The 16,365-nt window shown below is 34.8% G+C and overlaps 1 protein-coding gene across 1 annotated transcript; it reads left to right on the top strand.

Annotated features, from left to right (window-relative positions):
- Positions 1-7,263: 7,263 nt before the first annotated feature.
- Positions 7,264-8,787, top strand: INSL5 (insulin like 5; the record flags this gene model as incomplete). Its single annotated transcript, XM_082612141.1, is given in 3 exon segments — positions 7,264-7,358; positions 8,431-8,584; positions 8,586-8,787. Coding segments are annotated over 3 exon segments (393 nt in total). The 3' UTR covers positions 8,730-8,787.
- Positions 8,788-16,365: the final 7,578 nt, after the last annotated feature.

The following is a 16,365-nucleotide window of genomic DNA, read 5'->3' as shown; positions in this document are numbered from 1 at the left end:
GTAAGATACTAGACTTATATCCTGGGAAATGGAAGAAAACCAACTCTGAGAGATACGGACATTAACTTTTTGTGTGTGTGTGGTTTGTTTCTGCCAGCTGACTGGAATGAAGACTTGGAGTTAGAAATTGAATCATAGAAAATCTATTTCTTGGATACCTAAGTTTCTGAGTTGACATTCATACCTGCTGTGCTAAATATTTCTGTGGTCATTTGCATAGTGTCTGCCTCCAGCCCTAGACTGTAAGCTCCTTGAGGGCAGGGACTATATGTTTTGCTCACTACTGTATGTTCAACACCTAGAACAGCACCTCCACAGAGTAGTTATTACCACAAATATTTGTTGAGTAAATGAATTATCAAATTAATGTAAGTAATGTTGGCTCCATGCTTGTCCCATATTATAACATGATCTAATATTTTACATATGATTTCCTCAACATCCTAACAAAATGTCTTAACATCACAGAGGGTAAAAACATTTTAATGGTGGAAAACATATAAAGCATAAAATGAGCCTTGAAAGTTGCTAAACACAGGTCATAGCTCTTTTTTGTTCTACAACAGGATAAAATCCTTTTTCCCCCTCGACAAAAGCTAAGAACAAATCTATGATCACTTTCTTTAGGTGAGTATTACTGCTGCTTTGTGAGCTTGTATTCTCACTGACAATTTGGGGCACAATTTTCCTCCAGCGTAAAGCACTTAGCAAGATGCCTGGTATGAAGTAGTTGCTCAAAAATAGCAGTTCTCATTTTGATTATCCAGACCACATCCCCACTTCTTGATCTGAGAACCCCTTTGCCCTTAGCAGCTGGCTGTGTCCTTGCCAAGGCCCTACTCCTCCTTTAGGAGATACAGACTGTGCTTATGACCTCATTTGTTCCTTTATACAACATCTGGGCTTCGTGTCTTGTTTGTTCAGGCCTTCAGAACCATAGAACACTTACTAGGCTATTAGCCTTCATTTGCTTAGGTTGGCATACCTAGTTGGTGATAAAACTAAAAGGCTAACAGTTTACATGAAACTAATTCCTGGGTTAAATAGAAAACAGAACATGCCCATTAAGTTGGAACACCTAAAAACATGGTTACGAATCTTATAAAATGAGCACTTCTTTTTTTAAAACTGATGAAACATTTATGTAGCATCCAGAACAACTCATAAAAAATGTACTCTCACCGTGTCTGTGATTTCTTTGGATAAGCCATCTTTTAAAAGATATGATGCCATTATACCAGGAAGAACAAAGGATCCCAGCACACTTTAGGGATCTTACATCACAACTCACTGATAATAGTTTTAGTGAGTTTTCTAAATTACACATAGTTTGATTATTTATTATTTTAATAATTTCTAAAAGCCCCAAATAACAACAAACGCATAAAAAGAAAATAGCTTCTCTGTCCATACAAAATGAAACTTTAAATATTACTGTTTATGAGATTGTTAATAAAAACATTTTCAGCTGCTCATTTAATTTTTAATGATAGGGCATTTTAAAAATCACTAAAATGGGGCTTCCCTGGTGGCGCAATGGTTGAGAGTCCGCCTGCCAATGCAGGGGATATGGGTTCGTGCCCCGGTCCGGGAAGATCCCACATGCCGTGGAGCGGCTGGGCCCGTGAGCCATGGCCACTGAGCCTGCGTGTCCGGAGCCTGTGCTCCGCAACGGGAGAGGCCACAACAGTGAGAGGCCCGCGTACCGCAAAAAAAAAAAAAAAAAAAAAAAAAAAAACACTAAAATGAATGGTAAGAAAATTTTATCCATAAAGTTATGCAAAATTATCTAGATAAATGATATTTCAATATTGGTTCTACAGATAATTGTAGAGTAGAAATTAACTGGTATTAAAGAGGGGAGGAAAAGGAGTTTTAGGTGAAGAAAACAGTATGTGCAAAGGCCTAGAGAGAGAGAGAGAGAACATGAACCTTTCAAAAAAATCTCTGAGGTGTTTGGTATAGGTGGACCATTTAAAGTTTGAGGGTATCTAAGACCTTTGCAAATAGAGGCCAGATCATGAAAGGTCTTACAGGCCATGTTAAGGGAATTTTGCTTTTTCTTGAGGAAAATAGGAAACAATTGAAGAGTCTTCAAAGTGGGTAATAATCACATGTTTTAGAAAGATCATTCTGGCAGCAGTGTGGAGAATGGATTGATGAAAGATATAGGGCCAAGTAAGAGGCCATTGCAGTAATCTAAATGAAAGTTGTGATCATGGCAGAGGTGATAGAGAGCAGTGGGTAGAACACAGGGAAATTTATCAATAGAAGGTAGAACTGATGAGACTTGGTGATTTAATGGATGTGTGTGTACAGGAGGATTCAGTCAGTGAAGAGTGAGAGAGCATGAGGAGCTGTGACTGACCCACAAGAATAGCTGAGTGAATGGTGGTGCCATTGAGGAAAACACCCTCTAGAAGCAGTTAGTATGAGTATGAGGCAAGGATGAGCAGTACTAACTCTGTGTTAAAAATAATAATAAAAATAGGGTTTCCCTGGTGGCGCAGTGGTTGAGAGTCCGCCTGCCGATGCAGGGGACACGGGTTCGTGCCCCAGTCGGGGAAGATCCCACATGCTGTGGAGCGGCTGGGCCCGTGAGCCATGGCCTCTGAGCCTGCGTGTCCGGAGCCTGTGCTCTGCAACAGGAGAGGCCACAACAGTGAGAGGCCCGCGTACCGCAAAAAAAAGAAAAAAATAATAGTAATAATAAAAATAAATTAGTGTTTGCTAACAAATTTATACAGCAATCTCATAATCATCATTAACATAAAATAGCTATATGTGGTATGCTTTATAATTTATCAGTGCTATAATTAACATTACTTCATTTGACCCTGTGATATTTTTCCATTTTACAAATTTGAAAATCTAATACAGGTTAAATTACTTTCTCAAGCTCTCTTAGCTAGAAACTAGAGTGGCAATACTAAAACTCTAGCATTCTAACACCAAGATCACTATGGCACAGTGTAATATTTGGTAGAATTATTATGATTACCGTCAATGATCAATCTATTAAAAATTCCCTTTGTGCTAGAGACTTTTGATCAGCACTCTTTCATAATTTAGTCTTGAAAACCACCCTAATAAAGTCAGTATTATCATTTTTTTGTAGTCAGTATTATCTACATTTTACAAATGAAGAAACTGAGATTCAGAGACATTAAGTTATTTCCTAAGTTCACATAGATGTTAAATGGCAGAACTGAGATAGGATTTCCCAAATCTGACGCTATAGACGGTACTTATAACTCATGCCAGTCTGCCCTCAACACCATCTATTAGGCATTCCTGTGGCTGTAGTTCCTTGATAAATAATATATAGGTGAAAAATTTACAGAATCCATTGTCTAGTTGTTAATCTGGAATTTTGGTTTGTGTTAATTGTGGACTTTCATATAATCAATAATATTGAGCATGTGGTAATTAACAACAATTGTTAAGGTCAAATAATTCATCTTACTTTGCTTTGGATCATATAAACAGTCTCTACATCTGTAAAATGTAAATAACTTTAATTATACTAGCCAGAATAAGTCATGATGTTGCTACAACCAATAATTGCCAAATCTCAGTGGCTTTAAATGATAAGGATTTATTTCTCATTCATATTACATGTTCATTACAGATTAGCAGGTGGCCCTGCTCCATGTTGTTCTGACTCAGAGATCAGATTCCATTGTCAGGAATGTCGTTGGTCACCAAGGCAGGAGAGAGGTAGAACTGGGGAATCATGCACCTATCCTTAAATGCCAGGTAGAAGTGACATATGTCACTTCCACTCACATTTTATTTGCTAAAATATGTCTCTTAGCCACAAACAACTTTAAAGATCAGAGAAATAAAATCCTACCATTTGCTTGGAACTAGAAATATATATACTCTAGGTAATTCATAACGATCCCAGATATTAATCAATTTCATGGTGAAAGATTTTCTAGGGCTAAATAAGTTTGGGAAACATTGAACTTAAAGAAGTTTCCTAACTATAAGTCTTCTCTGAGCCCTGACTATATTAGTATGCATTATTAATCTCCAAGAAAGGGACTATTATTATGGGATCCTTTTTTTTTTTTTCCAAAGATCATCTGCAAAGACTCATGACCTGAAGACAACACTTTAAGAAAGAGTACTCTAAGATTCTGCCTTTTTAGAACTTATTTCTAAAGAGGAAATAAGTGGAAAGAGGAGAAGAAAGAAGGAAAGGAAAGAATAAAAGAAGGAAAGAAAAAGACTAGAGCAGTGTAAATTTATGGATAGTTTTGAGATTGAAAGTTATTCATAAAAGACATTCATAGGGGCTTCCCTGGTGGTGCAGTGGTTGAGAGTCCGCCTGCCGATGCAGGGGACATGGGTTCGTGCCCCGGTCCGGGAAGATCCCACATGCCGCGGAGAGGCTGGGCCCGTGAGACGTGGCCGCTGAGCCTGCGCGTCCGGAGCCTGTGCTCTGCAACGGGAGAGGTCACAATAGTGAGAGGCCTGCATACCGCAAAAAAAAAAAAGACATTCATAGTAGCGAGTAGTGACCCAAAATTACATTTTCTAATCTATTGCATATGACATTGTTAATTTATTGAGCATATAATAAGCATCATATGTTGTGTTTTACTTGTGTTAATTCATTCCATCTTCATGACAACATAAAATGCAGATTATTGTCTCCTCACAGAGGAGGAAACTAAACCTCAGAGAAGATATCCAGGTAGTAACCTGAGTTACAGACTAAATGAGGAGAAAAAGTTGCATTAACCTCCGAACATAAAGGATTAGGGCTCCAGTTAGAGGTATAAGCAACAAACTGTTGTTGGTCAAGAGATAGATTAATTTTCATTTTAGTTATCCTTTCTGGTTGGACCTTGAAGTGTGTGGAAAGAGTGATATTTGGGCACCTGAGTGGAGAGCCTTAAATTCCAGGCTGTTTGGATTTTATTCTCCAGGTAATGCCGAGCCACTGAAAGTTTTTGAGGGGGAGTAACAGAATTAGCCAATTATAGCAAGACGTAGAATTTCAAGTTCAAAAGAGTTTCTTTCTTTCTTTCTTTCTTTCTTTCTTTTAAAGAGTTCTCAAGTAATTCAATCCAACTCTCTCAATTCACAAGTGGGGAAAACAAAGCCCCTAAATTTGAAGCTCTGCAGCTGGGGCTTTCATTATTGGCAATAGCTTTTTCATCTGGATAACTGACATGGGTGATTAGCTTGCCTCCATTTGGTCACAGGCTGAGCTCAGATCTTGTTCAGATCTCTCGCCTGCGTCCCAAATTAACAGGAGTCCTGATGAGGCCTAAGAGCTGGCTGAAGAAGGGACTATTTTGAGCCTTGGGAGATCAAGTAAGGGTGATGACAGAGTTCAGAGATAACAGAGTGTATCTAACATCTAGGGTAGGGTCATTCCTTGGCTGAATGCTTCTCTCTTGGGTTTTGCAGAAGCCTAACCTAGCCCATAGCCACTGATGACAGCTTTACTGCAGTGCTATGTTAAAGCTGGCATTATCAAGGTGGGCAATATAAGTCTCCAAAGAAGGGAAGAAGTTGGGAATAAATGGCTGAATAATTGCTGATGCTGTGAGTGTGTTAGACTTGGTCATGCAGATGTCCCTCTGGAGTTGATAAATGACACAGATTCACCTGCAGTTTTGACCCATCAAAAGATAAGGTAGCTCTGTCTGATGTCAAAAACCATTCCTGCACCTTTGGTGTCTTTCTTAGCAAATGGGCTCCCTACCTCCCAGCTGTGCGAGGCAGAAACCTAAATACCACTTTTGGCTGCTCTCTCCTTTGCCCCTGATGCCCAATCAGTACCAAGCCCTTCTATTTTTTGAATACCCATTTGTCCCATCCTCTCTACCATGACCTTAGTTTAGGCCACCATCATATCTCATCTAAATTATTGCAAAAGCCTTTCTCTGTTTTCCCTGCCTCAAACCTTGTACCCCTTAATCCATTATCTGCAGCCAGAGAGAGAAAAAAAGCATCAATTCTTTGAAATAATATGTCTATTTTTCAGAGTCAGAGATGTGTCCAATGACATCATAGATTATTTTGTTCTGTTTTCTAGCTTCCCTACGGAAGTGATGTCACAAATATTAGGGGTGAAATGATCTTGATCCACAGGCTCAAGTGATTTTTTTCAACCAGATATCACAAAGATTCAACAAAATCAACTAAAAAATTATTTGTCCAATTTGCTAAAAAGCGACACAATAATTCTTTAAGATCTCAAACTCTAGAATTTTCAGTTTAGGTAAAAGCTTTGCAAGAGCTAGTGCTTTCAGAGGGTTTACTGTAAGAGAAATTTCATTATTTAGCTATTTGAGATTATGAATTCAGTTTTCTATTATAAAAACGTGTGTTGATAAAGGCGTACCTAAGGCATAGTGTGAAGGATAACAAGGAAGATTCTAGTCAGAGAAATTCTACTGAATTCAAAAGGAAAGTTATCTTTCTACTTTGTCCAGATGGTAAAGAAAGAAGGCAATCAATAATTATTGACTGTTTATTTTGCCAAGCAAGATGCACATTATCTCATTAGCTCTAGGAAGCACTTACTATCAGCACAATTTTACAGTGAAGGATGCTTGGGAATGTTAAATATCTTGATAAAGATTCTAGAGCTGATAAGTGGGAAACCAGCATGCAAGCCTAAAACATGAGAACCTGCATTCTTTTTTTTTAAATTTAATTTAATTAATTTATTTTTTATACAGCAGGTTCTTATTAGTTACCTATTTTATGCATATAGGTGTATATATGTCAATCCCAATCTCCCAAAGAGAACCTGCACTCTTAAGTGTGCATTCTCAATGCTTTGAAATAGATGGTGCTTTCAATACTTACAAATCCCTTATGAGATAGGTTTTCCCATTCTATAGATATGATTATCGAAGCTTAAAATGTTTAAAACTTGTCCTGTGTCACTCAGTAAGGGGTAGGGCTGACACTGAATCTCATACTTGTCTACTTTCAAAGTCCATGTGTTTTCCACAATGTTTTCCAAGACAGCGTCCTGTTAATTGTCTCGCATATGCGGCTAATAGTAAGTGATGATGTTCAGAAGTGACTGAATAACTAGCAATAATAGTAAAAGCTCATTTTCAAAACTTCATGGTGTCACCTATGTGCTTAGCAAATATTGTTAAAATGACGTGTTGACCAATAAAATGTCAGGAAATTTCGTATAAATTGGCCAAGAGTGTGAGGGCAACTTCAAAACTTGATTTGACAATATTCACTATATCAGACTCTCATTCAATTCCCAGCAAAATGAGGGGTTTCATTTATACTTTGTTTCTCTTCTCTCTCCTGCTTGCCATCTCAGAAGTGAAGAGTGAAGAATCCAGGAAGCTCTGTGGGCTCGAGTACACTTATATGTGATGTATAATTTATTTAAGATTCTATTTTAATAATTGTGTTTATTATGTTTTATAATAAAAGTAAAAAAGAAAAACATGTTTACATAATAAATGTTGCAACCACACATATGATATGAAAACTTTACAGGTTTCAATTTGGTTTAAAATGACTGGTAAATAAAAAGATTTTGGAAAATGACCCAGAGATTTTGTATTTTGGTGGACTAATGTCTTGAAAAATTATGAACTTACCACTCTTATTTTAATAATGAGAGGTTCATAGTTACTAGATGTTAATAAACAATGAGCGTTTTTAATCTCAAGGGAGTAAACATAATTTACCAGACTGACCATAATTTATCAATCTCCGGCAAATCAGAATACAATAGAAAAAATACATTTTGAATATCTTTAAAATATGTGGGGCAATGGAGTGTATGTCTGTATAAGGCTATCTCTTTCGACACCACTGACTTCATAATACTGTTTATTTAACCTTTCACAGGTTTTCAGATATTTTCCCATACATTATTTATTTGATGCATTACTGGCTTACCAATCAGCATTCATTCATCTAAATGTTTTCAGGTGCTTGCCAGTGTGCTAAGGTGCTGATAAGTAAGTTTGAACGAAGTTAAAGTGAGACAGGCTTATACATGGACTTCGGGAACAACACTGATAAAAACAGTTGGGCCCACTTTTAATTTGCAGACATAGAGGTTTAAATCTCCACTTCCTTACTGATCAGCTTTGCAGGGCATACACAGGATTATTTTTTGTTTGATTGTTTTCATTGATAGCATGTAACTAATACTTTTGGAAGCCACTGGTCACTGTGCAGAGGTAGCCAGGACAACAGAAGTCAAGCCCTGACTTGGCTGCTAACTGGCCAAGTGATATTGGTTCTGTCACTCCTCCTCTCTGCACCCACATTTCCTCTTCTGTAAAATGAGGAGGGTGGATATGACTGAGTTCTCCCTAAAATATCTAATCTCTCTGAAACCCCAGACCAATGTTAAAAAAAAATCAACTGCAAGATTCAATTTCCTTCCAGAAATCCAATGCATTTCCCCCACAGTAGAACTTGGTTGCTGCCTTTGTCAGAGCTCTCTAAGGAAGTATTGTTTTTTCCCTTCCATATAGCTGAGAGAGGAAACCGCTTCCAGCTGCCTAATGAACAGGAGATTTCTGAGGAAAGCCCAGTGCAAAACCTTCGGAAGACGGATTCCTCGGGGGGAGGAAAGTCTTCAGGGTGAACAGCTGCCCACGGAAGGGCTTTGGAGGCCAAAGAAGTATTCGGTGATGTCAAGACAAGACTTGAAAAAGTTGTGCTGCACCGAAGGCTGTTCTGTGTCTGACTTGAGCGCTCTTTGTTAGGACAAGCAAATCCCCAAGGATGGCAGAATTTTAGCACATGTTTAATCACAGTGTTTTACTTCCCAGAACAATACTCACATTGTGTCATTAAACTAATGGCTTTTGGGTAGGCAATCCTTCTTTCCTAAATGTTGTGGGTGGTTGGCTAAAACCACAACGAGGTCTAGTTTCTCCCATTGCCAAGGTGAATGCACTGTTCTTTCCAAATTTTAACTAATCCTTTGAAATTTTAAATGCTGTGCAAAATTGCAATAAAAATTCCATGAAGCAAGCTTACTGTGATTTTTCTGTTTTTAAAACAATTTTAAAGACCTTTAAAACAGTAAACCAAAAATGTTGATGGTAAAAAAAAACCTTAAAAAATAAAAAACTATTACCTCATCATCTAGAAATAACAATCCACTCTTAACTTTTGTGTTGCTGTATATTATTACTGAAAATTTAAACATCGATTCACAGTCAAGTGTAAGAATCTAAACAAAGTGCTTTCCTCAAGAGTTCTTAGAGTGCTCAATTAATGTTTCCTAACATCATGCATCTCTTCAACATTATACTTGAGAATAGTTGGGTGCATATATATATATATCAAAGAGGGCCCATAAACAGCCCAAATCCAGAAAATGTTTGGGTATCTTAGCTCCTTTCATAGTCTGGGCTGCCTTGGTTTTGCCTTCCTACTGCTGAGATAAAAGGACATTCTATTCTCATCCTGAATGTTGAGAAACTAAAACGCAGATAGCCAAGTCATTGTGCCACAATTGGATGTCTTCACAGATGAAAAGATAAAGTAAGATATCACAAAACTATGCTCTTATTTCTAACTCTGTCAGCCAACTCCCCAGTAGGTCTTAACATAGTTAGACTCTTTGTTCATCTGAGGTGGTGCCTATTAATACTCCAGCCTGTATTTGAAATTCGTCATCTACACATTGTGCACGTAAATTGTGTCAAAGCATTGTTCTTTGCAGATAAAAAACTGAGTCTCCCTAGAATTATGTAAACGTCTACTAAGTCACACAGCTGAGGAGGTGGTGTCACTGATCCAAACTTAGGCTACTTAGCATGAATCAAGGCAGTCATATCAAACTGTACTGGTTGTCAATTACTCTTTACCACGAGACACTCCCTGTTTGTTTAAATCAGTTTCACTGAAGAATGTCTTTTGAAGAAGCAGTAGAAATTAATGATATTAAATCTCAACCCTTGAGTACATGTCCTTTCAATATTCTGAGGAGTGAAATGAGAAGACTGCATGAAGCATGTTTGCTGCAGACTGAAGTATGATGGTTTCCTCAAGGAAAAGCACTTCTGTGATTGAGTTTGAACTTAAAAGTAGCTGCTTTTTCCAAGAAGCACCATTTTTAAGAAAAAATAAAGACTGAAAAACTGTGGTTATTCAGATTTGGGTATTGGCAATGAAATGAAATAAAATTTGAAAATGAACAAAGTAGGCTTCAAGGAAAACGACTGACAGTATTTGTTGCTGATGATAAAGTTCAAGCTTATAAGCAATTTTGGAAAACTTTTACCCACCACCCTGAGCATCAGTGGTGATATTTGATTTTTTGATATTATATGACATGTGTCAACATTTGGGAGATCTGCTATAACTCAATGAACCAATATTTTCCAAATGATCAATGCATAATACTACAAAATCATGAATGGTTAAGAAATCTGCTCCAAGTGCAAAATAAAGATTTTAATCTAACTACAAAAAATTCATTGATATCATTTCAGATTTTACATTGCAAGTAACTTTTTTTTTTTTTTTTTTTGTGGTACGCAGGCCTCTCACTGTTGTGGCCTCTCCCATTGTGGAGCACAGGCTCCAGACACGCAGGCTCAGTGGCCATGGCTCACAGGCCCAGCCGCTGAGCAGCATGTGGGATCTTCCCAGACCGGGGCACGAACCTGTGTCCCCTGCATCGGCAGGTGGACTCCCAACCACTGCGCCACCAGGGAGGCCCACAAGTAATCTTTAATAAACAGTCACTTGTTGAGTTTTGGTATAATATCAAAAGAGAATATATTGATAAAAATGATCTGAAAATGCTATTAAAATACTCTCCCCTTTTGCAACTAAATATTTATGTGTGGCTGAATTTTCTTCATGTACATTAGCCAACATAACACACAGCAGCAGATTAAAAATGTAGGAGCTGATAGAAGCTGTATTTTATAAAGACAGTCATTAGAGACTTGCAAAAATATAAAACAGTGCCACTCTTCTCACTAAATGTTTTTTGTTTTGTGAAGATATAGATTTTTAAAATAAAATATGTTATTGGTGTTAATGTGTGATGAGTTTATTTTTATTTTCAAATGAGTTAAACATATTTAAATTCCTCAGTAAAATTCTAATATGATAAATATTGATAAATTGAACCCACATAAACAAAAGCTCTTTGAAGTTCTTAATACTTTTTAAGAGTGTGAAAGGATTATGAAGCCAAAAAGTGTGAGAATTGCTCTTATATAAGGTTTTGCCACAAATTTTTGAGGTTCCATCAAGAGATGTTTAGATTGCTGTATTTGTCATGACAAAGATGCAATAAACAGCCTTGTTTATATACCCTTATGTACTGACACTTTTATTTCAATAGGATAGGTTGCCAAGTTGCTAGGGGGAAAAATATGTGTATTTTTTTCAGTGTACTTATAATAGTTATTTTTTATTTGTTACATACTTATTAGTCATTATAAATGTATCTATTCAATTTAAGTACATAGAGAAACAAAGAAGAAAAATGGGACCTAGTCTTTTTACTTAAATCCTGCAGTCCCTTTTTTTGGGAAAAAAAGATAATATATGTATATGGTTAGGAAACGTAAACAGTCCAGGAAAGTATAAAATACAACAAAAGTCTCACTCTCTTCCATTTGGTTCTGAAGTAATATAACCTTATTCAGAGTTTCTTGTAATTTCTGCCAGAAACAAAAAATTATGTCTATACTGAATATATGTGGTATAGTTACAGATTTAGTAACTATAGTAGATATAGATAGCTTGCCCTATATCATTATCTATCTATCTATCTACCTACCTATCTTATCTATCTACCTATCATTGCCTATCTATATCTATATCTATCTATATCTATAACAGATCTATATCTATAACATCTATATCTATATTTATCTATATCTATCTATATCTATCTATATCTATATCTATATCTATCTATATCTATCTATATCTATAACAGATCTATAACAGATCTATCTATATCTATATCTATATCTATATCTATATCTATCTATATCTATCTTTTAGCTGTCCACTAAAACTTCTCCTCTTCCTCTTGGGCACAGATAGACTACATTTCTCAGTTTCTTTGTAGTTTCATGTGGTCATATGACTGAATTCTAGCTAATTAAATGTGAGTAGTAGTGATCCATGCTATTTTAAGAGTAGTCCATCAAGTCTCCCTCCCTCTCCAGTCTCCCTCCCTCTCCCTCAATTTAGCAAGCAATAACCTTTGACTTTTTTATGTTTGATTCTACTTTTTACAGTTGTTAACCCACTCTAATACAATATATACTGAATCTATCATCCCATTTTACACAAAAAGAAATTACACATACTCATTGCTTTTTTTAATACATCTTGGAAATATTTCAATAACATCCCAGTATAGGTATTATAATTTTAAACACATACCAAGAGATTACCATTTAAAAAATTTGTATTAATTCATATTTTCACTAGAAATTTATGAGTGACTCTTTCTCTACATTCTCCCCAGTCCATGATGTTATTACACTTGTAAAAATTTGCAATTTTTATAGATGAAATATTGAATATAATTTTGTTGTATTTGCATTATCACAATTATGATTGCCTTTAGTATTTATTTGACATTTTAATTTCCTCTTCTGTAAATTAGTCTGTTCATATTCTTTGCCTATTTTTCTATTTCTATTTATTTATAATAGTTTTCTTATCAATTTTCAAGACTTTTTAATATTAAGGATATTAACTTTTTGACTGCCATCTTAGTAAAATATTTCCTCCCAAGTCTTTGGTATGTCTTGATTTCATTTAGGATGTCTTTTGCATACAATGTCATTGCATACAATGTCTGTCTTTCCTTTACAATTTCTGGATTTCCTTTTTTGCTTAGGCAGAGCTCCCTTATTGTGAGTAAGGTTGTGAAAAAGTCTACTAAATTATATTCTAATAATTTAACTTTTTAACCTTTGCATTTAAATTTAATCCATCTTATATTTATTTTTGTATAGTATGAGGTGTTTAATTTTTATTTTCTTCCAAATGAACAGAACATTTTGCCTGCATCATAGAGCAGCCTTTTCCCATGTAAATTTCATGCCATTTTAGTCATATGTTGTTTCACATGTTTGGAGCTACTGTAGGCCCTTTATTCTGCTCTTTGCTCTATTTATCCTCAGTTAGCACCATACTATTTCAATTGAAGTAACTTTATGGTAAATTTTAGTATCTCTTAAAAAAAGTTGTCTATCACTATAGATTGTTTAAAAATTTTTCATGGATATTATGAGACATACATCCGTCTGTGTGGATTTTATAATCCAGTTTCCAAAAAAATTTTATTGGAATTATAATTTGAATTGCTTTACATTTATACTCATGTAGAAAGCATTTATATTCTATGATATTAAGAATTCTTATCTAAAATATATTACTATAATAATACAGTATTTTATTTCTTTTAATAACTTTTTATAATTTTAACTATATAGGTTTGTGTCTTTTTATACTACCTTCTAATTTTGTTACCTTTTATTTTCATTTTTTTCTTAAACATCTTTTTTGGAGTATAATTGCTTTACAATGGTGTGTTAGTTTCTGCTTTATAACAAAGTGAATCAGCTATACATATACATATATCCCCATATCTCCTCCCTCTTGTGTCTCCCTCCCGTCCTCCCTATCCCACCCCTCTAGGTGGTCACAAAGCACCCAGCTGATCTCCCTGTGCTATGCGGCTGCTTCCCACTAGCTATCTATTTTACATTTGGTAGTGTATATATGTTAATGCCACTCTCTCACTTCATCCCAGTTTACCCTTCCCCCTCCCCGTGTCCTCAAGTCCATTCTCTATGTCTGCATCTTTATTCCTGTCCTGCCCCTAGGTTCTTCACAACCATTTTTTTTTAAGTTTCCATATATATGTGTTAGCATATGGTATTTATTTTTCTCTTTCTGACTTACTTCACTCTGTATGACAGATTCTAGGTCCATCCACCTCACTACAAATAACTCAATTTCATTTCTTTTTATGGCTGAGTAATATTCCATTGTATATTACATTTTTATTTACCATTTTTATTTGCCCCTGTGAATGAGACATTTCCCACATCTTCATTTCCAAATGCATGCTGTGATACAAAGAAAAATCTTGATTTTTTTGTATACTCATCTCCAGCCACCTCCTCCAGTTATTTTGTTAAATTTAATGGCTAGTTTACAAGTCTATCTTGGGTTTTCTAGGTGTACAATATTATCATCTACTAATAAAAAGGTAATTTTGTCTCTTTCAATATTTAAACTAATTGCTTCATATTCTTGTCTTATTACATGACTCATTACTCTGAAATTATATATTGAGAGGGTAATGTGCAGGCGTTGTTGTGGGTGCTAAGGATACAACCATGAATAAAACAGACAAAGTGTATATTCTTATGGAAGGCAGACATAAGCAAGAGAAATAGTAGATAATGATGGATGCTAAGGAGAAACTATGATAAGGGAGCAGAAAGGCTTGGAGTGGGGGTGAGGATTGAATTTCAGACAGAATAACTAGGGAAGACCTCACTGGGAAAGTGACTGCATCAAGAATTCTTAATGATGATGATGATGGTAGATATCTCTTTCATCTTCCTAATTTTAACAGAAAAATGGTTTCTGCATTCCAGTACTCAATATAACATTTGTTATTCAAAATATAAATAAATAAAATAATGAATAAATAATAGTCTTTATATTATAGATGCATATATGTATATGTACGAATATAAATAATATTGTTGATCATCTAAAGAGTTTTATTACATATTGCTTATGAACTTATTTTGTTATAAATGGCTTCTAAATTTTATCAAATATCTATTTAACTTCAATATATAATATTTTTCGCTTTTGTTACGGTGAAGAATTATATTGCTAACTCTACTTATGTTGAAATTTCTCTGTTTTCTCATGATCATGGATTTATTAGTTTTTAGTGTAATAGGTTGTCAATACTCAGGACTAAATTTGTTAATATTTTATTTAAAAATTTTAATCTGTGTTCATAAGTAAAACTGATCTCTATGTTTGTCAATGAAGATTAATATAGCTTCATAAAGTGAAAATATTATCTGCTCTTTAGAAATTTGGAAGAAAAATGCTATAATAGTATCTTTTGCCTAGTGACTTTAAAAAGATTTGCTGAAATATAATATACATATACAATAAAGTGCAAAACTTTTAAGTGAATTTTTGCCTATTTGTATAACCATGAATTCCTAGAACAAATTCAGTTATTAATAATTTGTTATTGTTTTTGACATATCACTGGATTTTATTTGCTAAAATTTTGCTTAATATTTTTGCATATATTTTTATTAATAAATTGTATTTTTCCTATAATTTTACTTTTCTGTAATATCTTAAGTGATTTCGATATCAGGGTTAAGTTATCTCTATAAAATGAGCTGGGACAATCCCTTCCTTCCTTCCTTCCTTCCTTTTCTAATCTCTGAATGTTTAAGATTGGTATTATTTCTTCTTTAAATGTTGGAAATTTCACTACTGAAGTCATTAAAGCTTGGCATTTCCTTCGTAGAAAGACTTAAAATTTCAGATTCAATTTATTTTACAGGTGTAGAGATTTCAAGATTTTTACAATTTTTCCTGAACAAATTTAGTGATTGTGTTTTTCAAGGGATTTGTCCATTTCACCTAAATAAATTCTTCATAATATCTTCTTAACTTTTTGCTGGGAGGTACTTTTTACATAGTAAATCCTTACTTTTCTAGTCTACTTTGTAGTTACTGATCTTTTCAGACTTCTATCATTTTGAGGGTTAATTTAGTTACTCATTACTCAGAATTTCTTCTAGATTTTAAAATTTGCATGACAGCAACCACAAGGCTTTCCTTTATAGTGTGTCCTTGGTTTCAAGAACTTATGTTTAACACATAAATTCCAATTGTATTATCAGCATTTATTCATATTTCAGTGTATATAATCTATATTTAGTGCAAGAATTACTGCTTACCACTATTTTCTCCTTCTTCCTGATACATAGTTTCTAATCAATAAGTATATTTTGGTTGAATGAATAAAATAATCTTATATATTTTTTAATATTATATATTTATGTTCTATTTGCCTCTTAATCAAGCTTGCTGATGGAGAAGGGTGTTTTTATTCTGTTACTCTTTTTTTTAATGTTTTGTTTTCGTTTTGAATTTTATTTTATTTATTTTTTTATACAGCAGGTTCTTATTAGTCATCAATTTTATACACATCAGTGTATACATGTCAATCGCAATCACCCAATTCATCACACCACCACCAACACCCCACCGCTGCTTTACCCCCTTGATGTCCATACGTTTGTTCTCTATATCTGTGTCTCAATTTCTGCCCTGCAAACCCATTCA

Source organism: Mesoplodon mirus (genome assembly GCF_964341445.2).
Source record: "Mesoplodon mirus genome assembly, chromosome: 3".
NCBI classification, from domain to species: Eukaryota; Metazoa; Chordata; class Mammalia; order Artiodactyla; family Ziphiidae; genus Mesoplodon; species Mesoplodon mirus.
Note: the sequence above shows the minus strand (reverse complement) of the source record. Positions and strands in the feature narration are given on the sequence as shown.